This window comes from Phycodurus eques, chromosome 2 (assembly GCF_024500275.1).
Source record: "Phycodurus eques isolate BA_2022a chromosome 2, UOR_Pequ_1.1, whole genome shotgun sequence".
Classification (NCBI taxonomy): domain Eukaryota; kingdom Metazoa; phylum Chordata; class Actinopteri; order Syngnathiformes; family Syngnathidae; genus Phycodurus; species Phycodurus eques.
The window spans coordinates 13094597-13122561 of record NC_084526.1 but is presented as its reverse complement, the minus strand read 5'-3'; the positions used below and the strand labels follow the sequence as shown (position 1 = coordinate 13122561).

At 41.6% G+C, this 27965-nt stretch overlaps 1 protein-coding gene across 2 annotated transcripts; it reads left to right on the top strand.

Moving 5' to 3' along the window:
• Positions 1–430: 430 nt before the first annotated feature.
• On the top strand, positions 431–27175 carry LOC133397188 (E3 ubiquitin-protein ligase AMFR-like). 2 transcript variants are annotated; one of them, XM_061667806.1, is made up of 15 exons: positions 431–589; positions 1016–1327; positions 2682–2774; positions 2858–3022; positions 7100–7252; positions 12807–12847; positions 13898–14030; positions 14120–14253; positions 14388–14498; positions 15521–15717; positions 15792–15895; positions 17828–17968; positions 22925–23094; positions 24502–24690; positions 25136–27175. In XM_061667806.1, exons 2-14 carry the CDS (start codon positions 1073–1075, stop codon positions 24653–24655), a joined length of 1851 nt encoding a protein of 616 aa, XP_061523790.1. In that variant the 5' UTR covers positions 431–589; positions 1016–1072; the 3' UTR covers positions 24656–24690; positions 25136–27175. The 2 variants fall into 2 exon arrangements, with proteins under 2 accessions (XP_061523790.1, XP_061523781.1); XM_061667797.1 differs by having other exon boundaries at positions 24502–27175.
• Positions 27176–27965: the final 790 nt, after the last annotated feature.

Below are 27965 nucleotides of genomic sequence, written 5' to 3'. Positions count from 1 at the left end.
GAGATTGGGTGTTGCAAATATTTTTTTTAGGCAATGGTGGGTGCTGTAATTGTATTGTTTAAACCAAGTACTGTATGGTTTTACAATTTTCTCGGTTGTTTAAAAAGAACATGGCCTACAGTTTAAAACACTTTTTTTTTAATCTTTCAAAATTTTGGGGTCCTGGGATTCAGTTTACGGGTGCTTGCTTTGCCCCCAATTAATAAATAAAAAGAAACGCTTTTGGTACCCTGGACAAACAAGGACATGGAACTAAAAGTATGGAGGTAAATTAACCAAAACACGTCAAACGACTCAGATGCGAATTATAATACTTCTTAAGTAGTATTAATTTTACATAGACACGAAAATATACTGGAGATATTACATTTAGAGCTGTTTTGAAGACGAAAAACAGAGGGGACGTCGAACTCTTAATGATGACGTCGTGACAACGCGCACGAGACAGGACCTCCACCCCCAGCTTGGCTGCGGCGAAATAAACATGACGATGTTGACAATTACGATGGTTTTAATGGAGCAGTCCTAAAAACCACAGCGTTCGACACAACGCGGAGGTCGAATAGTGTCTATGAGATTCCGGGGAAGTGTAAGTAAAGTTTAATGTGTGGTCGATGCGTCAACTGGAAGCAAAGAATGATTAGCCAAGTAGCTAATGTTAGCAAACTTGGGAGCTAGTGTTAGCCGTATGAAGAGCTCATGTTTGAGGCGTCAATTCAACATCGTTTAGCTTGGAAACTCAGTTGTTTTAAATGAAAATGTAAATACTTGAGCTAAACGTGCTTCGTAGCGGAGGGAATCTGTCGGCTTTAAGTCATAGATAAACATGTCAGGCTAAGTCGCCGTGCTAATAGGTAAACGTCTCACCTGGCTGGCATCATTCTCTACATTCCTATAACAATACATACTTGTTTACCAGGATATGCCTGTCGTCAATGTAGTAACTGACTTCAGTGCATGTCACATAACTCCCGAGTGTTACTACGCTTAGCTAATGAACTTCTACTCTTTCAAGGTCTCGAACGGGGACAAACCACAGTTTTAACGAGTGGCGAGAACGCTCGGAGCAGAAATGCCTCTGCTATTTCTGGAGAGGTTCCCCTGGCCCAGTCTGCAGACCTACACAGCGTTGACCGTGGTTCTGCTGGCTGGCAGCATCTTCAGCGCCTACACCACTGTGACCGATCCTGGCTTTGGGTCTTTGGAAGCAGATGAAACCCCAACGCACAGGGATGTGGAACTAGAAGACTTGAATAATGATATTAGTAACACAGAACTGGCAACCACTGTCTTGTGGTATCTGGTCACTGACAGCCTCTTTGTATGGGTGAGCTTTTTTTGTACAACGATGGTATGATCCAGGGGTGTCAAATTGTTTTCATCAGGGGTCACTTCATAGTTACCCTTCGTGTTGTCTTGGTACCAAAATTCTGACTGACAGTATATCTGCATAAAGTACCTTGGTACTAGTACTAAAATGATACCTTGGCAAAAGCCTAAACATCAGTAAAAGCAGTGCAATAATAGCTGACAAAACAACTTCAAAATCTTTGGATTTGTATTGATTGAAAACAAGATATTAGGTTACACTAGATAAAATAAATACATTTTGAAAATTTTTAAACACAAAACATGGAACATTCTTAAACAGTAAAATTATATGAAGTAAAAACATTACATCTTTTACATACTATCCATCCATTTCCTACATTGCTTATCCTCACCAGGGTCGCAGATATGCTGGAGCCTACCCCAGCTAGCTGCGGGCGAGAGGCGGGGTACACCCTGAACTGTTCGTGAGCCAATCGCAGGGCACATACAAACAAACAACCATTCACACCTAACAGGCAATTTAAAGTCTTCAATTAACCTACCATGCATGTTTTTGGGATGTGGGAGGAAACTCGAGTATTCGGAGAAAACTCACGCAGGCACGGTTAGAACATACAAACCTCACACAGGTGAGGCCGGATTTGAACCCGACTCCTCAGAACTGCGAGGCAGATGTGCTAACTCGACGTCCACCGCATCACCCTCTTTTACATACATTATATGTATTTGATTTGGAGATGTAGTATGCAGTACTCTTTTGGTACTTACCTTGTCATCACTAAATAATTTAGTAAAAAAAAAATTCATTTGACTTGAAAGGAAATCTTTTAAATGTTTTTTACGTGCTAATTTGTTTCTCTGAGTTCCTGCTATAATTCAGGATGCCGGTCAGCTATGCTCCCTCTCAATAGCTTTCTAACACACCTTGCAAACAGACTCATCCGTGCCTGTCAGCCACATAGGCAAAATAACTCCTGATGACGTGTGTGTGTGTGTGTGTCTGGAAGGTTCGCAGGCATGTGAGACTTCAGCCATGTCTCCGACTGTACTTAAGTTGGAGAGCGCTCTCATGGATTGTCTCCGGGCACGCTGGTTTCCTCCCACATCCCAAAACATGCATGATAGGTGAAACGTCTAAATTGCCCATAGGTGTGAATGTGAGTGTGAATGATTGTTTGCTAATATGTGCCCTACGATCGGCTGGCGACCACTTCAGGGTGTACCCCGCCTCTCGCCCAGAGTTAGCTGGGATAGGCTCCAGCATGCCTGCGACCCTAGTGAGGATAAGTGGTATGGGAAATAAATGAACGAATGAATTAATATTTCTGCTCTTCTTCCTTTGCCCATAGGTGCTAGTCAACACATTCTGCTGCTCTTTAATGTTAATCGCAAAAATTATCCAGTATGTGGTGTTTGGCCCTCTCAGAGTCAGTGAAAAACAGGTGAGTTTGGGGCTTGAATACCCAAGAGTATGGGAAAACATGAGTGTTATTTTCTAATTTTCACCTCATTTGAACTCCCCCAGCACCTAAAAGACAAGTTCTGGAACTTCATCTTCTACAAGTTTATATTTATCTTTGGCGTGCTGAATGTACAGACAGTGGAGGAGGTGGTCATGTGGTGTCTGTGGTTCTCTGCACTGGTCTTTCTTCACCTCATGGTGCAGCTCTGCAAGGACCGATTTGAATATGTAAGTTTTTATTGACCACTGACTTTTATTTTTTTAAATTACAGATTGAGTTGTACTCCAGAAACTGAAATACAAAATCAACTTGTACTGAGAAGGAGACCAAAGTTCAGCGTTTGTGCAAATACCAGCAACCCCCTCATAAATAAACAGTATGAATATGAACAAATCTGTGATAAGTACATTGAAAAATACAGTGAAAACTCCAAAGTTGAAAAAAATCCTATTGAAGTCAATCACATTTGTAATTTGTTCCAGAGGCCAAACAGTCCCCATCATAAAACTTTGTAACTGTAGAGACAATGTTTAATACAACAGTTTAACATTAACTATCATACAAGCAAGCACAAGTAGAAATTGTCAAGTCTATGAATACGTCAGAAACAAAGCACGATCTAAACACCCACCTTAGTTTACATGTTGCTTTGGTGATGCACTTCACAGGTCATTGTTTTAACATCAACTGTCACACCAACACAATGAACTCAACCACTAATACAATGTAAAATGTTAAAAAATAAGACACTCATAAATGGCAATATACCTTTTCATCACGTGACAAGGATGTGGCAGGTAGCCAGTTGACCAAACACAGACATCCATCCATCCATTTTCTGAGCCGCTTCTCCTCACTAGGGTCGCGGGCCAAACACAGACAGAAAATATAAATTTTATTTATACAGCACCTTTCATACATAAAAATGCAGCACAAAGTGCTTTACAGAAATAAAACACAAACATTTAAATATCCATTGATGCCTGCTGAAATTAGGTATATTGAGGTGGGCTGACTTCTTGTTTCATATACGTAATATTGCATCACCCACACTTTGTAATTTTTAAGGCATTTCTTTCCCCCAAATTTCTGAAACTCCAAATTTTATGAGCGCTAAAGTGTCTTTGGTGGCTCCTCTGTATTCTACACCTCAAGTTGAGAGCACTGCTCCACGGACATTATATGATACTTTGTTTTCAGAACTGCAGGCGAAACACATGAAATTTTATTTTAATGGGATTCAAATTAAACTGTCAAGTATTTCAGAAAAGCATTATCTTTAAACAAAATATAACAATAAATAAATTAATTATGGTAATTGTTCAGTCGAACTTAAAAAAAATAATAAAAAATAAATAAATACTTCACAAATTCTGCCAGGGTATGTAAACTTATGAGCACAACTCTACGAAAAGTATTCAGCCCCCCCTTACATTTTTCACTCTGTTATATTGCAGTCATTTGCTAAAATCATTGAAGTAATTTTTTTACTCATTCACGTACACCCAGCACCCCATATTGACAGAAAAAAAACAGAATTGTTGATTTTTTTTTGCAGATTTATTAAAAAAGAAAAACTGAAATATCAAACAGCCATAAGTATTCAGACCCTTTGCTGTCACACTCGTATATTTAACTCGGGTGCTGTCCATTTCTTCTGATCATCCTTTAGATGGTTCTACACCTTCATTGGAGTCCAGCGATGTTTGATTATACAGGACTTGATATTAGGAATTGATTAGGAAAGCCACAGACAGCTGTCTATATAAGACCTTACAGCTCACAGTGCATGTCAGAGCAAATGAGAGTCATGAGGTCAAATGAACTGCCTGAAAAGCTCAGACACAGAATTGTGGCAAGGCACAGATCTGGCCAAGGTTACAAAAATATTTCTGCAGCACTTAAGGTTCCACAGTGGCCTCCATAATCCTTAAATGGAAGACGTTTGGGGCGACCAGAACCCTTCCTAGAGCTGGCCATCCGGCCAAACTGAGCAATTGGGGGAGAAGACCCTTGGTGAGAGAGGTAAAGAAGAACCCAAAGATCATTGTGGCTGAGCTCCAGAGATGCAGTCGGGAGATGTGAGTAAGTTCTCGAAAGTCAACCATCACTACAGCCCTCCACTCGTCGTGGGGTTATGGCAGAGTGGCTGGACGGAAGCCTCTCTTCAGTGCAAGACACGTGATAGCCTGCATGGAGTTTGCTAAAAAACACCTATAGGACTCCAAGATAGTGAGAAATAAGATTCTCTGGTCTGATGAGACCAAGATAGAACTTTTTGGCCTTAATTCTAAGCGGTATGTGTGGAGAAAACCAGGCACTGCTCATCACCTGCCCAATACAGTCCCAACAGTGAAGCATGGTGGTGGCAGCATCATGCTGTGGGGTTAATGCAGCCAAGTACAGGGATATCCTGGACGAAAACCTTCTCCAGAGTGCTCAGGAACTCAGACTGGGTCGAAGATTCACCTTCCAACAAGACAATGACCATAAGCACACAGCTAAAATAACGAAGGCGTGACTTCAGAATAACTCCGTGACTGTTCTTGAATGGCCCAGCCAGAGAGAGCCCTGATTTAAACCCAATTGAGCATCTCTGGAGGGACCTGAAAATTGCTGTCCACCAACGGTCACCATCCAACCTGACAGAACTGGATAGGATCTGCAAGGAGGAATGGCAAGAGGATCCCCAAATCCAGGTGTGAAAAACTTGTTACGTCATTCCCAAAAAGGACTCAATGGCTGTATTAGCTGAAAAGTGTGTTTCTACTAAATACTGAGAAAAGGGTCTAAATACTTATGGCTGTGTGATATTTCAGTTTTTCTTTTTTAATAAATCTGCAAACATTTAAACAATTACGTTTTTTTCTGTCAATATGGGGTGCTGTGTGTACATTAATGATGAAAAAAATTAACTTAAATTATTTTAGCAAATGGCTGCAGTATAACAAAGAGTGCAAAATTTAAGGGGGTCTGAATACTTTCCGTACCCACTGTATATGCAGTCATACGTACCCCTGTCATTAGAATGAAAGTGTAGACTACACCTTTTTATAACCTCTAGGTGGCGGTGGCATATTAGAATGAAAGTTTACAACTTTCTCATAACATCTAGGTGGCGATGGAATATTGGAATGAAAGTGTACAGCTTTTTCATAACCCTTAGATGGCAACATTAAATTTGTGAAAGTTTTTTCTTTCCATTTTCCCCTAAACCCATGTGTAATGCGTATTATTGACTTGACATTTTTTTGGGGGGGAAAAAAGCACATACAAGAGAAGTTACAGTACATTTGATTTAGGCTGCAACTGCGTCTGCCATTACAAGGTTGATGCAATAAAACAAAATAACAAAGATTGAAGCCATAATTAATGACTACGATTATAGAGTAATGATTATGTTGTGCAATTGAACAGTATGCAGAATTACTTTCATCCAATTACATAGTATCCTGAAATAAAGTTCTGTCCTACAGTAATGTTCTTGAACGTTTTGAGAATATGGAAATTCAGACAAACAGCTCTGGTTAAAACAAACTCTAGGGCAATTGCTCAGATAGTACATCAAGTGTGATGCTGTCATCCGTAAACCTGGTGTGCATCAAACAAAGACACTTCTTCAACCAGTCTCGGACCACTTGCATGTGTATTCAAGTCCTTGCATGAGAATTCAAGTCCTAAACTCCAAGCGGTCTTGGTCTGCTTGCATGTGAACTCAGGTGCATTTCAGTTTAATTGAGCTGAGGTTTGAACACTTCACAGACCCAAGACACAGACCAGCTTTAAATTGACAGCAAAAGCACAGGGTATAAGTATACAAAAGACCAGCACATGCGGCGGAATCGTAATCATGATTTTCCGCTTTGATTTACGGAATAAAATAGCATTTCTCAACTTCTCAGACACCCTGTAAAAATGGCATGAAAAATTGTACAGCATTGAATAACAAATTGTACAGTATGTAAGCCAGCATACAGGCTTCTGTTATACAGTGTTCCTGCAAGCAAGGAGAAACATGTAAACTACACACAGGAAGGCTGGAGCCGGGATTCAAACCCTGAACCTCAGAACTCGGAGGCAGAAGTTGCTAACCACTTAACAACCTTGTTGCCTCAAAGTTTTCATGGTATTGATAATGATAGTGATAAAAATAATTGTGATTTCATCTACTTTCGTGCAGTTTTTTTTTAGTTAATCTGTGAATAAAGATTAGTACTTAAATTGGCAGGGTAATAGAAATTGATATTCCAGTGGCATGACGCAGTCCACTTCGAAACTCTCCCTGTCATTATTTGTTGTTGCAGCTGTCCTTCTCGCCCTCCACTCCCATGAACAGCCATGTGCGAGTCATGTGTCTGCTGGTCTCTCTCCTGCTGGACTGCTGTGGTCTGGCGGTAGTCTGTGGTCTGCTGGGGGCGTCCCATGGAATGCACACCCTCTCTTTCATGGCCGCAGAGGTAAATAAATAAGTGTGTATATATATATACATACACACACACACACACACACACACAAACACACAGTAAATAAGTATTTAACGTCATCATTTTTCTCACTAGATATATTTCTCACTAAATATATTTCTGAAGGTACTATTGATATGAAATTTTCACCAGATGTTGGGAACAACCCAAGTAATCCATACATACAAAGAAAGTAGAACAAATAGGATTGGAAATTAAGTTGTGTGTAATAATGTGAAATGACACAGGGAAAAAGTATTGAACACATGAAGAAAGGGCGGTGCAAAAAGGCATGGCAAGCCAAGACAACACCTCAAATCTATCAATAATAAAACAGCAATCCAGCCCCTTGTCAGTGCAAATGAATATCAGACTAACTGAGGTTCACACTAGCCACTTTAGCAGCATTGGGTTTTTGTCATCTAATTTATATCTTGTTTGCCTTGGTTCTCTCACATTGACTGTTGCACATGACACCTGATCTTTGATATTTTGTGCGTTCAATTAATTTTTTTTATATGGTATATACCATTGTTTTATTTAGCTTTTTATATTGATGTTATGATTTTTACTTGTATTTGTATCTTTTGTAGTACCGTAATTTCAATCCTCTATGTGTTCGGCATATTGAAGATTTGACTATAAAAGTACCTTGTAATTGATGGCCTACAAAACTATTAACTATAGTTAATAGTTGGTGATGGAGCTGTCAAGGATGTGAAACGCTTTTGCAGCGAGAAGAACACCAAAGTAGTCTGTTTTACCAATGATATGGTGTCTGATATCTCTAAAAATAATGGTGATCATTTAGTTCACTAATGAGCACCCAACTGTGAAGTGTGTTATTAAAAACACAGGGGCCCTGGTTGTTTGAATGCTGAGGTTTTCATTAGTGGACCTCTCCCAATGGTACAATCTGGAGATGAATGTTTCAGCAGGCTCAGGCAATTAAATAAGTAGTTCAAAGCGGTATGTACTGTGCTATCCATGAGCTTCATTGACAATTTCTGAGTTTTTTTTGGGAGCGCAGACATCTTTAAAAGGCAGACGGTTTCTGTCTCAATAAACAAGGGGTTCAGTTATTGGCTGACAACATATTTTATTGTGTACGTCAGGGGTGCCCAATAAGTCAATCGCGATCTACCGGTCGATGGCAAAGGTAGTGTGGGTAGATCGCATGCCATTATAACGTAGATGTCCGCCTATCCTCCTCACTATAAAATTTATCACTTGATTGACAGTCGGTCTGATCAATCTGACCTTTTCTGACACAGGTGTCACTGTGCATGTGCACATAACGACGCGTTCTAGCAAGCTAGCGAGTTAGCCTCCAATTGATGTCTTTTAAACTTAAGGATCTAGAAATTAGTGGGGGAGCTGGACCAAGTATAAAGACACAATCCAACCCCCTGTCAGTGCAAAGGAATATCAGATGGTTCACTCCTAATTGATGGCGTACAAAAAGGTCTCATTTCCAAGGTGTGAATCAAGACACATCTCATGATGGGTAAGAGCAAAGACCTGTTCTCAAGACCATCTCGAACTAATATAACGATGGCATTGGTTACAGGTGCATATCTAAGCTTCTGAATGTTCCAGTGAGAATGGTTGGGGCCATAATATGTAAGTGGAAAGCCAATCATACCACCATAGATTTGCCTTGTTCAAGTGCTCCTCGCATGATTTGTGACAGAGAAGTGTAAAGAATAATCAGAAGAGTTGTCCAAGAGCAAAGGACCACCTGTGGAAGCTTAAAAAAAATTTGGAATTAGCAGGTACTGTTGTCACAAGGAAAATAGTGAGTAAAGCACTCTGCTGCCATGGCCTGCATGCATGCTCACCACGCAAGACCCCATTGCTGGAAATAAAATCATGTCAAAGCGCATTTAAAGTTTGCTGAATGACATTTGGACAAGCCAGTTAAATACTGGGAGAATATAGTCTGGTCTGATGAGAGCAAAAACTCTTTGGATGCCATAATGCACACCACGTTTGGAGGAGAAATGGCCCTAAAAACACCATACCAATAGTGAAGTTTGAAGATGGGAATATGATGATGTGGGGCTGCTTTTCAGCAAATGGTACTGGTAAACCTATTGAAGGAAGGATGAATGGGCAAATGTACCGAGACATTCTTGGCAGAAATCTGCTGCCATCTTCGAGAATAATGAAAATGAAACAATGGTGGACATTTCAGCAGGATAATGATCCAAAACATACTGCCAAGGAAACTCTCAATTGGTTTCATCCATCCATCCATTTTCTGAGCCGCTTCTCCTCACTAGGGTCGCGGGCGTGCTGGAGCCTATCCCAGCTATCATCGGGCAGGAGGCGGGGTACACCCTGAACTGGTTGCCAGGCAATCGCAGGGCACATACAAAACAAACAACCATTCACACTCACATTCACACCTACGGGCAATTTTAGAGTCTTCAATTAACCTACCATGCATGTTTTTGGGATGTGGGAGGAAACCGGAGTGCCCGGAGAAAACCCACGCAGGCAGGGGGAGAACATGCAAACTCCACACAGGTGAGGCCGGGAATTGAACCCCGGTCCTCAGAACTGTGAGGCGGACGCTCTAACCGGTCTTTCACTGTGCCGCCCAATTGGTTTCAAAGGGAAAAAAATAAACCTGGTAGAATAGCCCAGACAATCGTTGACTTGAATCCAATTGAAAATCTATGGAAAGAACTGAAACTCAAGGTCCATAGAAGAAGCCCACAGAACCTTCAAGATTTGAAGACTGCTTGTGTGGAGGAATGGGCCAAAATCACACCAGAGCAATGCATGCGACTAGTTTCTCCATACATGAGGCGTCTTAAAGCTGTCATTGCAAACAAAGGCTTTTGTACAAAGTATTAAATAACTACCAGTTGGCGTGTTCAATACTTTTCCCCTGTCATTTCACATTCTTACACACAACTTAATTTCAGAGTTTATTTGTTCGACTGTCTTTGGATGTATGGGTTACTTGGGTTGTTCCCAAAATTTGGTGCAATTTTCATGTCAATAGCACCTTTAGAAATATATGTAGTGAGATAAATAGTGGCATGTTAAATATAGGCTTTACACGATCAGGATTTTTGGGGCCGATCAGCAAGTTTAGAAAACCGATCACCGAGCCGATCACATGATGGAGGAATGTGTCTATTTAAATGACCTGTTCATTTACTGTATATACTTGTGTACTTAATTGCTCAACAAATTATATTTACAATAAATAATCTATCTTTGTTCCTCTATTTATGCCAGTGAGGCATATTGACAGACAGAACAAATGAATGGTCTTCTATTAGAAGGCAGGAAGTAAATACAGTAATTAATGTATCCACTTTTTGTGACATTTGTTTGTTGGTGTGCCCTGAGATTTTTCAATCATAAAATATGTTCTTTGGCTCCATAAGGTTGAAAATCACTGCTCTTGTCAGATCATGTATTCTAAGCAGTCAGGTCAAACCAACATTACAACATGACATAAATAATGGGTGCTAACAAACTGTAATTAAATTACTTTATTTTTAATTACCGTATTTTTGCGACCATGAGGCGCACCAGTCTCAGTTACGGGGTCTATTTCTGTATTTAACACATTCATAAGGCACACCGTATTATTGGGTGCAGGCATGGCAACACATACGCTAGCTTAAAACATACAGTAGCATGCATGCAAGCGTATGTTTTTAAAAAGGCAGCGGGAGCAAAACTGAGTTCGGTTGTACTTTATTGAAGTATTTAACAATGCAAACAGTGAGTTCGGTTGTATTTTATTGAAGTATGTACTCACGTCTGATCAATCCTCATCCACAAAATCCATCAGTCCTCATCTTCTGTATCTGAAATGAACAGCTGGGCAAGTTCTCCATCAAACAGGGTTCCCTCTCGTCATTGTCTGAGTCAGTCTCGTTGCCGGGGGGCTGTTCAGCAATGATGCCGGCGTTTTGCTGCTTCCTCCACTTGCGAACCATGAATTTGTTGATCTTGAATTTTCTCACGGCTGCGCGATTCCCAAGTTCCTCCGCGTAACTGATAGCTTGCAGTTTAAACTGTGCTTCGTAAGCGTGTCTCTTCGTAGGTGCCATTTTCGGGGATCCTTAGCCAAACCGATGTTGTTTTGCGCAATGCACATACCGGCGCTATATACCTACTGGGGGAATGCCTTTAGCGTCCTCTTTCACGCGCACCCTTCCCCCTTTAACGTCCGCATGCTGTCCTCAGTCACGTCCGGCTTTCCTTCATATATGCAACGTGTCGGCAGGAAATGCTCCCAGTCAGTCAAGCGGAGTGCTCCTCAAAGTCACACAATAGCATTTCCACAGATTTTGGAACTCGGTGCACACATAAGGTACGCCGCATTATAAGGCGTCCCGTCCATTTCCAGAAAATGTAAGACTTTTAAGTGCGCCTTATGGTCGTGGAAATACGGTAAATTACTTCACCAAAACTTTAGAGCATGATTTGACAGAACGGCAGCATGTTTACGTCCAACCGGTTGTGCTAGCAGTAGCTTGCTAGGCTACATAACGTTTTTGTTGCCTGAAAGTACGTGAACATACCTCAAGCAAGCCTTAAACAAACGTCCTCTCCTGTACTGAGCACCGGTGACCGTTTTTTCCCCATTTTGTAACGTGTGTATCCGGCCGCATTTGAGTTGACAAGATAAAGCCCAATGACTGTAAAAAACGTGGCACGGTGGACGACTGGTTAGAGCGTCTGCCTCATAGTTCTGAGGTCCGGGGTTCAATCCCCGGCCCCGCCTGTGTGGAGTTTGCATTTTCTCCCCGTGCCTGCGTGGGTTTTCTCCGGGCATTCCGGTTTCCTCCGACATCCCAAAAACATTCTTGGTAGATTAATTGACAACTCTAAATTGGCCGTAGGTGTGAATGTGAGTGCGAATGGTTGTTTGTTTGTATGTGCCCTGCGATTGGCTGGCAACCAGTTCAGGGTGTACCCCGCCTCCTGCCCGATGATAGCTGGGATAGGCTCCAGCACGCCCGCGACCCTAGTGAGGAGAAGCGGCTCAGAAAATGGATGGATGGATGGATGGATTGATTGTAAAAAACAGCATGCGGTGGTATCGGAATAAAAGATTTTATTGCAGTCGTCTGACGTAGTGCAATCTTGAACGAGCAAATTTCTCGTTTAATCTGATTGGGCATTACGTTTTGTCTGTTCCACACCGCCGACATGTTTTTTTTTTTTTAATACCTTTATTGGCCGTCAGATATTTACAGGAGTACGCCAAAAGACACGCGACAAAGCTAAAAATAAACTAGCTTTTGGATTCAAATATACTTTTCACGATGGCGACGTGGAGTAAATGTCATCTGCGGAGGTAATTGATCGGATCTGCGAATTATGCAATTAAAGTCGATCAGCTGATCAGCATAAAATGCTAATTATTGGCCGATACCGATAAGGGCGATAAAATCGGTGTAAAGTCGAGTTAAATACTTACTTCAGCTGCAGTATGTATGCATGTATATGTGTGTGAATATGTTGTTTGAATCATTATAAAGGAAACTTTTATCTCTACTTTTGCCCGCAGTGTCTGATGGTGACCGTTCGCACAGGGCACGTCATTATGAGGTAAGTCCCTTTAAGCCTCCTTAAGGCATGCGTGCACGTGCGCGCACCAATGCATCCTTGGATGGGAATGCCTCTGCAGATTTAAACTGGAGTTGTCAGAGGTTAATCAAAGCGAGACAAATTGTTTCCCTCCGATTTTAATAAGAGCCTTGTTGTTCTGCAAAGGAAAGTTACATTTTCACAAGTAGATAACCTCTAAAGTCATAAGCATTAAGAGAGAGACGCTGTCGTCTCGAATTAAAACGTGATGAGAGTGACTGTTATCGGCCTTGGAACATAGCATTATTTTTTTGGTTATATGTTCTGGTTTAACTTTTTAAATGTTAAGTGGTACCTTGACTTACAACTGCCCCGACGGAAACGTTTTACGGGTTTTTGAGCCGTTGCTTTCTTTGCTTTGTTTTGCGAGCTAAAATTTGAGTTGGATGCGAACTTTGGATACACCACAGCTCGAGTGAATTGGGGGGGGGGGGGGGAGGGGCAGAGCAGTCAAACACACAAATACAAAAGGGATCACTTGCAAAGACCTACTGTAGGCCACAGAAGCGCACAGCAGACTAAACAGTTAAGTTCCTCATGTCACTCACTAGCCCCCACTCTTAAAGGCACACACACACACACACACACACACACACACACATGCTTTGGCTTGTCCAATATAATTACTTTATAAAAAAGTTTATTTCTTTACATTATTATTATTCTTGTTGTTGTTGTTATTCACAACACAGTGCTTTTTTTATATCTTTATTATAACCACAACATTCTTGGGTGGGTTGTTTTGGGTCTGGAATGGATTAATAGCCTTGTACATTATTTCAATGGGAAAATTTATTTGGTATACTGTACGAGTAAATAGAGTAACGAGCATGGTTGTGCATCGAATTAAACTTCAGTAAGTCAAGGTGCCACTGTTTGTTGTTCTTTATCTGTGAATTTAGACATTACAAATTAAGACTGGACACCATGCCTGGATTTAGTTGAAATAGCCTTGTATTGACCTTGACTCACACAACTTATCATTATGTTCCTGTCTTTATTCCTGTACAGGTACTCCATCCACCTGTGGGACCTGAACCACCCAGGAACATGGGAGAGTAAAGGAACCTACGTCTACTACGCAGACTTCATCATGGAGTTGGCAATGCTCTTTCTAGACCTCATGCATCACATCCATATGCTGGTAAGAAAAATCATGGAAATGAATTGGCACACCTTCGAGCTCATTCTCCTGCAATGTTTGACCTTGCCTTTTAATATTGGTCTCATCAGCTTTTTGGTAACATCTGGCTGTCCATGGCAAGCTTGGTCATCTTTATGCAGCTGCGATATCTCTTCCACGAGGTGCAGCGCCGCATCCGTAGACACAAGAATTACCTTCGTGTCATCAACAACATGGAGGCCAGGTAATAATAAATCAGTATTATTATAAGTATACTTTTGGCTTTTATATTGGCTTTTTTTATTTTTGCTATGATTTCTTGATTTACTTCAAGTATTTTGAGTTTCATAGTTAACATGCTTATCATTTTTGATACAGATTTGCAGTTGCCACTGCAGAGGAGCTGGCAGCGAATGATGACGATTGTGCCATTTGCTGGGATACCATGGTGACAGCACGAAAGCTTCCCTGTGGTCATCTGTTCCACAAGTGAGAGGGGCTTTTAAATTTTCCTACAGTTGCTAAAGTGTCATCAGGAATGTAGTAGTGCTGTCTCTAGATCAGCTGACTGACACGAGACCCTCCACTGATTGATGCATCATTAATACAATTTAAATGTTTTAATGCACATTATGGCGTGTTTTTCCTTTTTTTCCGATTTTTAAAAAAGTGTCTGAATTGGTAATTCACTCTCGACTATACAGTTGCCAAACTATTCACAGACATTGACTATTTATAGACCCAAAAGAATAAAAAAAATAATTCATAGACACAGGTTCGAAAACATCAACATTTTTCATCTTTTGTTTTTTATCTTAATGATACTATAAATAGTGTATAGCTTTCTGTGTACAGTTATCAATCCCAATTTTAGGTTAGAGTCAATTGATGTCCAAGTCTAGTTTAAACCTAACCCTATCCCTTAATTTTGAATTACTTCATATTATGTGTCGATGACTAATCCATCGATGTATATGAATAGGTCATGTCTATGAACAGTTCATGTTGTCTATGAATAGCCCATATCTATCAATCGTCTGGATACGACCATACAGGGCGGTCCTTGGTTTAATAGCACAGTAGTAAAGTCATAATTGCAGTAGATATTTGTATGTAAAATGCTTCTAGCCTGAGTATAAAATAATCAAATGAAAAACGGTAACAAAAAAAGAATAATTCCTTACTGTTATACTTGTTTGTTTTTCATACTGGGAGGGGCGCAAACTAATTGATTGCGTGCCCTTTGTAACCACTGTTACCGCGATGTAAGGAGTCAATAAAAGCTGTGATGTCATACAAAGGAAAAGAGCCCCAAAACACTTTTTTTCCTGTTTAAAAAGTCAGAAAACCTTTCCCGCATCTAGGCCTGATTTTCCTCCAAAAGTACGTTTTCTGTGACCTAAAATTCAGTTTTCTTATGAAGAAAAGGCCCAGCTGAGGTGTGTGTGTGTGTGTGTGTGTGTGTGTGCGTGTGCGTGCGTTTTTTTTTCTTTTTTTTCTTTGTGTTACAGCTCTTGCTTGCGCTCTTGGCTGGAGCAGGACACCTCGTGCCCTACTTGTCGCACATCCCTCAACATCAATGGGGAAGGCGAGCAGGCTGGAGGCCAGCAGCCTGGCGTCCGCATGGAGGAAGATGCTGTTCCTGCGGGAGCTGCTGCAGATCCGAGACCGCACATCAATCAACACAATCATTTCTTCCACTTCGATGGTCGGCCTGCAGACCCAAACTTGCAGTTTCCTCACTGTGTTAGCTCGTGACATTAACCGGGCATTCTCTCACAGGGTCACGTATTGCCAGCTGGTTACCCAGTTTCTCAGTAGAAGTAATGCACACCACCAATATCTTAGGGATTGCTCAGGCGAACAACTCTCAGCTTACGGCTATGGTAAGTTTCTTATTAATTATTTTGGTAAATGATGCAGTTCTCCTTGTGGGAGATGTACTTATAGTTGTATCCCACCCGGGATACAAGTGGTACCTCAACTTATGAGTAAAGGCCTCTTTATACATACCATCTACGCCGCCGCCTTCTTGATCGATTTTGCAGCATAATTAAAAGTATCATCTGGTCATCTAAGGTCCATTTGTTCTAGCAGACACTGTTCCACGGTCGCTATTGTTGTTGCTTTGTTCCTTGTTACAGAAAGGAAAGTAAAAACGGCTACAGGAAATGGCAAAAAAATGAACTCCACCTTGTGGTGTCCTAGCCAATACCAGTCATAGCGACACCCCGACTTGGAGGAGAACTGCAGTACATTTTTAAAACGGTCTTTATACTCGCGCAGGTCACTACCTTAACCCGACTTAAGAGTTGTTGTTTTTTTTTTTTTTTTTTTTGAGGTGCGACCAAACATTTAAGTTATAAGCGCCAGCGATTACTGTATATTACTGATATATTACTGTACAGTTAGAACATTGTTTTCTGTTTTTTTGTGGCCTAAAACTCCTACTACAGTACAAAGTTATTGTAAATAAATATAAATATATATAATATATAAAAATATATGACTGCTGTGTAGAACTCCCTCAACAGCTCCTGTGGCAGGCCGTGCTTCCTCAGAAGCCGCAGGAAGTACTGTGCATCCTCTGCTGGGTCTTTTTGAGGACGGAGTTGATGTTGGTCTCCCACTTCAGGCCCTGAAAGACTATGATTCCCAGGAACTTGAAGGTCTTGACGGTTGTCGCATGGCAGTTGGAAAACGTGAGGGGCAGCTGTGGCGAAGGATGGCTCCTGAAGTCCACGATCATCTCTACAGTGTTAAGTGTGTTCAGCTTCAGGTTGTGTCGGCCGCACAACACCTCCAGCCGCTCCACTTCCTGTCGATATGCAGACTCGTCACTGTCTTTGATGAGACTGATGACTGTGGTGTCGTCTGCAAAATTCAGGAGTTTGACAGCCGGGTGCGTTGTGGTGCAGTCGTTTTTGTAGAGGGGGAGAAGAATCAGAATAATAATTATTTGCCGTGGTGTGACTACTACAGTGAGTGCACGAATAAAGGCTTCTTTATACTCGTGTGGACGGCGACTGTCACTGCGGCTGTCACTCACGTAGTTTGCCTTTATACTCGAGCGCAACACACGTGCGCTGTGTGCTGCAGTTCTCCTCCAAGTCAGGGGTGTCACTATGTCTGGTATTGGACAGGAAACCATAGGGTGGAGTTTCCTCTGCATTTTTTGGCCATTTCCGGTAGCTGTTTTTAGATGAGGAGATGATACGTTTAATTATGCTGCAAAATAGATCGAGAAGGCGGCGACGTAGATGGTATGTAGAACGAAGGGGCACGCTGACTACGTCATCACAGCATGTGACTAAAACGGACCAATCATCAGAGATGATCTCCGCGGCGTTCGACGCGCACCAAGCTGAGAACCATAGCACACTAGCCAATGACTTGAATACCTTCTACTGCAGATTTGAAAAGGACACAGGGGCCCTGTGACGCTCTTGAGATGGTCCAGCATGAGGGGTTCAATGGACTTCATGACCAAAGATGTCAGGGCGACAGGCCTGTAGTCATTCAGAACCGATATTGCAAGTTTCTTGGGAACTGGGATGATGGTGGAGCATTAGAAACAGGATGGTACCTTGCACAGTTACAGAGATCTGTTGATCTGTGTGAAGACTGGAGCGAGACTGCCATGTCGCCCAGCCCTACTTTCTACCATATTCTAATTTATGCTGTAGAGATGCACCTATAACTAGTGTAGTTTCTATACAGTAGCGTACAGTTCACAAGTAGTCAGTTTCTATTCCTTATGCAGTCTTTCTTATGTTTGCCATGGTTCCATGATTCTTATTGTACCTGTGTGTCACCAGGCCCATCAGATCCAGGAGATGTTCCCTCAGGTGCCCTCCTACCTGATTATGCAAGACCTTCAGCTGACCCGCTCTGTGGAGGTAACCACCGACAACATCCTAGAGGGACGCATCCAGGTGCCTTTCCCTCCACCCACACAGGTCTGTCAGCTGTCACATTTTAAGTCTTCTCACTTAGTGCACACATGCTATTTCTGTTGCTACTCGGAAACTTCTGCTTTCCTGGTTTGGTTTGAGTTTGCGATAACTATGATGCATGCAGCTTTAAAATGAAAAACACCATTCAGCAATATGTGGCTTTGACATGTGGACAGTGTTCCTTTAAATTAGGAGTGTATCAGGGGCCCATTTCCTTTTCAAAGCAAGAGCATATCTGGGGTGGGCAAACTTTTGTGCTCAAGTGCCACATCTGAATTTTAAAACGGACAGATGGGCCGTACGAGGTAGATCAGTTGAATGTGTATTAGGACTGGACAATTTATCGAATTTTAATTGATACAAATATTTTTCCCTAACATGAGGAATAATCATGATTACAATATTGATGAAAATAATCCTGATTATTTTGGCCAGAATGGTGCAGCCCTAATGTGTATGTAAAATACGTAAAATTGTTAATTTCAATAATTATCTTAAAGGTAATTTAATTATAATTTAGTTAATGTTATTTCATTCTAATGAGTCCTTCTCATTTTAATTACAAATTTTATTAAAATACAAAATTGTTAATCAATTGATAATTTGTTGCGATAAGATTATATCCCTCCATCCATCTATTTTCTGAGCCGCTTCTCCTCACTAGGGTTGCGGGCGTGCTGGAGCCTATCCCAGCTATCATCAGGCAGGAGGCGGGGTACACCCTGAACTGGTTGCCAGCCAATCGCAGGGCACATACAAACAAACAACCATTCGCACTCACATTCACACCTACGGCCAATTTAGAGTCTCCAATTAATGCATGTTTTTTGGGATGTGGAAAGAAACCGGAGTGCCCGGAGAAAATACACGCCGGCACGGGGAGAACATGCAAACTCCACACAGGCGGGGCCGGGGATTGAACCCCGTTCCGCAGAACTGTGAGGCTGACGCTCTAACCAGTCGTCCACCGTGCCGACAGATAAGATTATAAAATAAGAAAATAGAAGAGACTTGACTTTTCCGTCAAAATAATACAAAGTATGTAAATGGTGGGCACAAGCCAGTGCAAACTGTAGGCCGGTCCCAAACCCGGATAAATGCAGAGGGTTGCGTCAGGAATGGCATCCGACTTAAGACTTTGCCAAACAAATATGAGCATTCATCCAAAGAATTCCATAACGGATTGGTCGTGGCCCGGGTTAACAACGTCCGCCACCGGTGCCGTCAACCTGCAGGGCGCCGTTGGAAAATTAGCTACTGTTGGTCGAAGTCGAAGAAGAAGAGGTGGAAAGCGGGTTCTTCGGCAGAAAGACAAGAGGAAAGCACAGAGCCTAGAACTGAATGTGGGGACTTTGAATGTTGGGACTATGACAGGAAAATCATGATGATTAGGAGAAAGGTTGATATATTGTGTGTCCAGGAGACCAGGTGGAAAGGCAGTAAGGCTCGAAGTTTAGGGGCAGGGTTTAAATTATTTTACCATGGTGTAGATGGGAAGAGAAATTGAGTCGGGGTTATTTTAAAAGAAGAGTTGGCTAAGAATGTCTTGGAGGTGAAAAGAGTATCAGCTCGAGTGATGAGGCTGAAACTTGAAATTGAGGGTGTTATGTATAATGTGATTAGTGGCTATGCCCCACAGGTAGGATGTGACCTAGAGGTGAAAGAGAAATTCTGGAAGGAGCTAGACAAAGTAGTTCTGAGCATCCCAGACAGAGAGAGAGTCGTAATTGGTGCATATTGTAATGAACATGTTGATGAAGCATGCAGGTGGATTACATCTTGTGCAGACGATGTAATCTGAAGGAGGTTAGCGACTGTAAGGTTGTGGTAGGGGAGAGTGTGGCTAGACAGCATAGGATGGTGATGTGTAAGATGACTATGGTGGTGGGGAGGAAGATTAGGAAGACAAAGGCTGAGCAGAGATCCATGGGGTGGAAGCTGAGACAGGACGAGTGTTGTGCAGCTTTTCGGGAAGAGGTGAGACAGGCTCTCGGTGGACGGGAGGAGCTTCCAGAAGACTGGACCACTGCAGCCAAGGTGATCAGAGAGGCAGGCAGGAGAATACTTGGTGTATCTTCTGGCAGGAAAGGAGAGAAGGAGACTTGGTGGTGGAACCTCACAGTACAGGAAATCATACAAGGAAAAAGGTTAGCTAAGAAGAAGTGGGACACTAAGAGGACCGAGGAGAGGCGAAAGGAATACATTGAGATGCGACACAGGGCAAAGGTAGAGGTGGCAAAGGCCAAACAAGGGGCATATGATGACATGTATGGCAGGTTGGACACTAAAGAAGGAGAAAATGATCTATACAGGCTGGCCAGACAGAGGGATAGAGATGGGAAGGATGTGCAGCAGGTTCGGGTGATTAAGGATAGAGATGGAAATATGTTGACTGGTGCCAGCAGTGTGCTGGATAGATGGAAAGAATACTTCCAGGAGTTGATGAATGAGGAAAATGAGAGAGAAGGGAGAGTAGAAGAGGCAAGTGTGGTGGACCAGGGAGTGGCAATGATTGGTAAGGGGGAAGTTAGAAAGGCATTAAAGAGGATGAAAAATGGAAAGGCAGTTGGTCCTGATGACATTCCTGTGGAGTTGTAAAAGCATCTAGGAGAGGTGGCTGTGGAGTTTTTGACTAGCTTGATCAATAGAATTCTAGCGCGTGAGAAGATGCCTGAGGAATGGAGGAAAAGTGTGCTGTTGCCCATTTTTAAGAACAAGGGTGATGTGCAGAGCTGTGGGAACTAAAGAGGAATAAAGTTGATGAGCCACACAATGAAGTTCTGGGAAAGAGTAGTGGAGGCTAGACTCAGGACAGAAGGGAGTATTAGCGAGCAACAGTATGGTTTCATGCCTAGAAAGAGTACCACAGATGCATTATTTGCCTTGAGGATGTTGATGGAAAAGTACAGAGAAGGTCAGAAGGAGCTACATTGTGTCTTTGTAGATCTAGAGAAAGCCTATGACAGAGTACCCAGAGAGGAACTGTGGTACTGCATGCCAAAGTCTGGAGTTGTAGAGAAGTATGTTAGAACAATACAGGACATGTACGAGGGCAGCAGAACAGCGGTGAGGTGTGCTGTAGGTGTGACAGATGAATTTAAAGTGGAGGTGGGACTGCATCAGGGATCAGCCCTGAGCCCCTTCCTGTTTGCAGCGGTGATGGATAGGCTGACAGATGAGGTTAGACTGGAATCCCCGTGGACCATGATGTTTGCAGATGACATTGTGATCTGCAGTGAAAGCAGGGAGCAGGTGGAGGAACTGTTGGAAAGATGGAGACATCCACTGGAAAGCAGAGGAATGAAGATTAGCTGAAGTAAACAGAATATATGGGCATCAATGAGAGGGGTGGTGGGGGAAGAGTGAGGCTACAGGGAGAAGAGATGGCAAGGGTGGAGGACTTTAGAATAATGGTGAGTGTGGTCAGGAAGTGGAGGATGGTGTGGAGAAAGGGTGGATGAAGGTGTCAGGTGTGTTATGTGACAGAAGAGTCTCTGCTAGGATGAAGGTCAAAGTTTATAAAACAGTGGTGAGGCCAGCCATGATGTACGGATTAGAGACAGTGGCACTGAAGAGGAACAGGAAGCAGAGCTGGAGGTGGCGGAAATTAAGATGTTGAGGTTCGCTCTTGGAGTGACCAGGTTGGATAAAATTAGAAATGAGCTCATCAGAGGGACAGCCAAGGTTCTATGTTTTGGAGACAGTTAGAGAGAGCAAACTTCGATGGATTGGACACATCCAGAGGAGAAATAGTGAGTATATTGGTAGAAGGATGATGAGGATGGAGCTGCCAGGCAAGAGAGCTAGAGGAAGACCAAAGAGAAGGTTGATGGATGTCGTGAGGGAAGACATGAGGGCAGTTGTTGTTCGAGAGGATGATGCAGGAGATAGGCTTACATGGAAAAGGATGACGCGCTGTGGCGACCCCTAAAGGGACAAGCCGAAAAGAAAAGATGTAAAATAGTTTTACTTTATAAAAAAATAATTCATTCTCATTTTAATTAACATGATATATAATAAAATAAAAAAATAGTTAAATGTATATAAGTATTTTACTAATCTGTTTTCTGTAAATCAATTAACAGATTATTTGAGGAGATAAATGATTATAAGAAAATAGGAGACTTGACTTTTCCCTGTCAAAATAATATATGTAAAATTAAAATATGTCGTCTAACTTTAGTTTTGAAAATTCTAATTTTCAAATTTTTTGTAGTAAACATTTATTTCATCATAAATATATAAGAAATTAATTAAAACAAAATATTTAATGTATACATATTTTTAATGAAATTTTTTATTTTAGTATTGAATAAGATAAATTATATATAAAAATTAATAAAGAATACAAGAAAGAAAACCGCACAATTAATGTAACAAGTATTACAAAACTCTTGATAATGTAAATCAGTGGTCACCAACATGGCACTCGCGGGCACAAGGTCGCCCCCAAGGACCACATGATCATCCCGCGGGATTGTTCTAAAAATAGCAGACCAGTGATGGGACACTGATTTCTTAAAGTTGTAGAAGTAATCATGTTAAAATGTAAACTCTTGCAGAGGTATATAAAAATAATGTGCTGCATATGGATATTGTCTACCTTGTTAAATCACTGTTGATAATTATTTTGAAAAATCATTATGATCAGTGTCTTCACATAGATGAATATCAGTAATTATTGATGGGAAAAAATAATTTTAGATAATTTAAGCACATTTGTTATTTCAGAAGTGTGTATTAAACTGGTAGCACTTTGCATTCATCAATACCAAAGAAGTAATTCTCAGTTTCAAAAAGGTTGGTGACCCCTGATGTAAATACTCACTGGGTCAGATTAAAGAGTGGATGTTGTTTGAGGGCCATTATTTGCCCGCCTCTGATTTATACTGTGATTGCTTGAAGTTGACCTTGAAAAGTGTGAATATAGTCCAGGCCATTGAGCGCGGTGTGTTGCAGGTTAGTCCTGCACTCAACGAGCAGGTGGGTCCCAGTGGCGCTCCAGCCGCCGAGGGCCCCAGCGAGCCTGACAACACAGAAGCCAGAGGTGGTCGCTTCTCAAAGTCGGCTGAGGAGAGGCAGACGATGTTAAAGCAGCGGAAAGAGGATCTGATCCAGCAGGCTCGCAGGTACAGTAGTGCCTCTAAACCAGGCGTGGGCAAAAATTTCATAATAGGATAGTTGTCCAAGTAAAAAAAAAAAAAAAAAAAAAACACAAATCATGAGAGGCCATATACACAAAGGTGGAAAAACCATTGCTGGATAGAGGAGGGGGCTTAAGACATCACCTACTTACCATCTCCTACTTACAATGCCATCCTTTTGTCCATTCTAAAGAAACATAATATCTCTGCCTTCAACAAATGCATGGCCTCCTTGACTGGTAACTCCATGACCACTTCACAACTGAATGAATATTAATCAGGGAGTTTCCACCCAACGACTGGTGGACTGACAAAGGCCTCTCGGCCTGGCGGCTTAACGACTCTCCCCTTTTTTTGCATTCCAAACGAATGATTCCATACGTGGTGTGGGGCATGCCTCTAAATGGGAGCATAAACACTGGCTGGTGCGTCCTAGCTAAGCCCTGTTGCATGAACTGATGAAGCCTGCTCAGATGAGAGGCGAAACGTCTTCTAAGACAAAGAACATTCCAGTTGCAATCGATTCGATGCCCTAAAAAAATGTCAAAAATGTTCAATTGTTTGTTTTAATTATAAAATAATTCATTCTCGTTTTGGATGTTAGTATTTCTAATTTAAATGTACAATTAATCAACCAACTATCAGATGAAATTTTAAAAACTGTTAAATGTATGGTTGTGTAATTTTTCTATTTTATTAATATTTTCTATTTACATATTTTTATCATGATTTACAATAAATCAGCTCACCAATTTAATGATATGTTAATTTAAAAAACTATAGTGAGGAAAAGGGGTACAGAAGATGGATGGATGGATAAATACTTTAAAGGAAAATTGGCTAAATTTACCAAACATTACAAGACTTGATAATGTAAATTCTCGCTAGGATGGATTAAAGAACGGATTTACTATAGTGTACTTTATTTTGTGTTAGATGCTCACAGAGCTGGAGTCTAACTAAATTTACACTTTGCCACATATTTGCAATGTAAGCTAGTTGCGAATTTCTTTTGAGAACTCCTGTTATTTGCAAAAACTATTTGCTATTTTGCGCCATCTTGTGGCCAAGAAAGTATGTTGAAGTGAGGGGATTAATTTAGTCAGGCCATGAACCTGATCTAATAGGGAAAAAAAGGTATTTGCTGCTATCTTCGAGAGGCAATTGTAGTAATTCACGCCCACCCAAAGTGGTGGGCGTGTATTTGGGGGGTGGGTGGGCATGTATTACTCAAGGGATTTCATTATTTGTGGCAAAGCTTGGTTCATTGTATAGGTTATTGCAAGACGACAGTTGGAACTCAGATTTTTTTTTTTTTGGTGTGTGACTCGAGAGGCGGAATTTCCTCTGTGCTGTATTGTCGCATTCATTCCTTGGTGGCATGACTTGCAGGAGATACCTGACCAAGAGTTCAGAGGGGCGGGATGACGACGTTCCTCGCCTGGAGGAGGAGGACTCTTTCTCGGTTGTAGACTCAACAACGCTGAGGCGTCGATCCATGGCGGCAGCCATGGAGAGACGTATGCAACAGGATGCTGCGCCCTGAAAACCCAGCTTCAGACTTCAGCAAACCCCACAAAGGCATGACAGTGTTTTTAACTCCTCCCCCTCATGATGTACAGTAAAGTCGGCGGCCGTCGTCACTTTTTCAGAGCGTAATTAATAAAGAGCATCACAAACATGGCCTTCGGACGGCAGTATTAAAGTCGGACTATCTCTACGGTCCTCGGCGTCACTGATTGCAGCTAAACTACTTGCAGCTAGTGATGGGCGCGGAAGATCTTTGAGTGTACTGAATCATTTGAATCAGTTTGCTAAAAAGATTTGTTCAAAAGATTCGGTCACAGAGTCATTCAAGGGCTTCCTCATTCAGTTAATGATACATCCCTGAGGTTCACGTTCACACAACGTTTACGGAAGGACTATACGTTGTTCTTGTCACGTATTACAAACTAGGAAAGGCTGGGAGATTTAAAAATAAAAAAAACTTGAGTTAAATTATCACCTACCTATCTCTCTCTCTAAGGAAGCTCTGGAACACCTGGCTTCGGTTGTGACTTGTGAACATGCGTGCAGCGAGTTCAGTTACCACACATATCCTTCCGCGTCCGCTTTCGTCCAGCCAGACTCCTCCCGGCCGGCGAGACTTTCCTGCATTCCACCATGTGTCGCTGACACCAGCACCCGCCACCCGGGCTTCCTGCTCACTCATCTTACTGTTATTGTCATCTGATTAGTGTAAAGCGTATTTCGGTGTCTTGAGAAGCGCTATATGAGTTTAATGTATTATTATTACAGACACAGAGGGGATGATATGTAAATATGTTTTATTTAAAATTTCTTATTAATCTTTTCAAACAAATCTCCCCCCTTAAACTCCCTGCTGCTGCCGCTTCAGTTTGCCTTGCACTGGCGAATGAAACTCACGCCGGCCTTCTGTCCTCTCATGAGTTTGTGTGTAGTCTGTTAAGATTATGGAGACCCCGTCCAACCCATGCCCCATGTGTGTCCTTGTTTCCATGTGCTTGACTGACTCCACATTAGCCGTTTGAAGAAACGGCTGCCAGTGAAAGCTATCCCCGTCAGGACGAGCGGTTAAAATCACTCATGAGTATGCTCACTGAGTAGTACGTCGTTCCTTGCGTGAACGAATCACTCATTGTACTAGTTCGCAGTAAACTTCCGCATGAATCGCTGCATACGTACTAGTACATCGCTCCCTAGCGGATCACGGACGAATAAGTTCAACGAACGAATCAATCGTGTGTAACGGATCCCAGACGAAGAAGTTCGACGAATGAATCATTCTGGTGTAACGGATCGCGGACAAAGAAGTTCAACGAACGACTCACTCGTGTTTAACGGATTGCGTTCACTAAAAAGATTCATTCTTTTGAACGAAACGTTCGCAAACGAAACAACACTACTGCGCGCATTGTGAATGCCAATGCTATTTCTGTACGTGCCACACAATGTAAGCAGCATCTTCAGCAGGCAGGAAGCTATGATGATTGGCTGCTGGCTGAGAAAATAAAACCGCACGTGTTGCATTCAGAGAAACCAAGTCTTTGAAAAGCTGTTTGGGTTTCTTGTTTTTCTTTTTAGAATTCTTGTTCTCTTTTGAGAAAAAAAAAAATCTGATTTATTTGTGTTATGGTTTTCAACTGTGAACGGCAGTAAATGTAGGCAAAATACTTATTTTTTATTTTATTTTTGAAAAACTTTTTTGTTCTCGGCTTACCCTTGTGTAAGAGAATGTCACTTTAGTATTTTTCAGTATGAACATGAATGTTTTTAATGCTGCAAACAAAAATATTGATGTGTCAGCATTGTATCATTTCCATCTGTTTTTATTTAGTATAGGTCTGTAGATTTTGTGGGGTTTCTAATCTTCTTTTGTGAGCAACAAAGAGGAAGTATTACATTTTGTATAAGTCTGATGGGTTTCCTTCCTTAAACTACTGTATGTTAATAAGAAAATATTTTCCAACGGGGTTTTGGCATCATGTCTGTTGCTATCATTTTCAAATGTGAAAAAGGTGTATGGAAATCTTTGGCCTTTGTCTGCTCAAATGGGGGGGAGACATACCAGCAAGCAACATAATCACTTGTTTGTTTTCATTTATTAGAGCGCAACAGGAGAGTAGGTTCATATTTTGGGTCTTTCTATAAGTTTCTCTGAGGATTTATTTGTTTTAGGAATCAAATGGGGGGCGGGGCTGTGTATGGCCCACGGGCTCCAGGTTTACCACCCCTGTTCTAAATGCTGTTGGGATGCTATTTGCTTACTATTTGAGGGGATGTTAGATGCTTGACTAGGATTGGTGAACACAGGAAACATTTGGTTTTATTTTCAGTTATTTAACACTTCTAACAATTGTATGACTTTATAGAGAACCGTTTATGAAGAGGCCATTTTTTGATTGAACGTTACCAGTGTAAATGTGCCTACACAGCAAGATGGTTCCCTCATTGGTCATTTGTGGCAATCTAGATTTTTTTTTAAAAAAATGTTTGTAAATGGCATACAGAATACATACTCAATAAAAAGAAAAGTGTGGCTGCAGGTTTTTAGCAAAAATGTAACTGACTCTTTTTGAAAAACGTCTACAATACTGTATACAATTTAATGCAGTTAAATGTGAAAGCTATTAATTTAACGCTATGTTTAGTTTCTGGTTTTATTACTTTGCGGGAGTATAACTACACTGGCTGACTGCTCTCCTTATTCAGCTACACTGTTAACTGCCGCTCGACAGCAGGAGAAAAGAAAACAAAAACAAACTGATAGACACCGTCAGTAGGTTATATTAATCTATCAAAACTGAATTATTTTGTCAAGTCTGTCTGGGGAAGTGGCTGGCGACCACCAGTTGAGGGTGTACCCCCCCTCTCGCCCAGTCACCTGGGATAGACTCCAGCACCCCCGCGACCGTGCGGAGGATGGCTGACTGGATGGATGGAGAAGCCTACTTTACAATTGGAATAAGGCGGAGTCTCGTTTTACGACAGGTGACATTTCTATCTTTCAAACTTCCCGCGATGTATTTTTTAAATTATTTATACTACTGTCCGAGACGTGTATTTTATACATATATTTACACGAACTATACTCCCGTGTTAGCATAGGTAAGTGCTAAATAATGGCGCGTTCCGATTTACGTACACGTTTAGGTTCCGCCATGCACCTAATGTCGAGTAAGCTTGTTTCGTGTCAATCGCTATTCGTCGCCAATCAGACACGTAGATTGTAAACTTCCTCTTTTTTCCATTAAAACAGTTGGATTCATGTAGCGTACGAAACTATTAAAAGGTTCCGTTAAATAAATGACTGAACCGTAGGCGTTTTTAAAATA

What these genes read in the sequence shown, in the direction of transcription:
- LOC133397188 (XM_061667806.1), top strand. Translation starts at nt 1,073, where the DNA reads ATGCCTCTGCTATTTCTGGAGAGGTTCCCCTGGCCCAGTCTGCAGACC. An exon ending in TCTCTTTCATGGCCGCAGAG is followed by an intron (nt 7,253 to 12,806) that starts GTAAATAAATAA and finishes TTTTGCCCGCAG; the next exon opens with TGTCTGATGGTGACCGTTCG. An exon ending in ACTCTCAGCTTACGGCTATG is followed by an intron (nt 15,896 to 17,827) that starts GTAAGTTTCTTA and finishes GTGTGTCACCAG; the next exon opens with GCCCATCAGATCCAGGAGAT.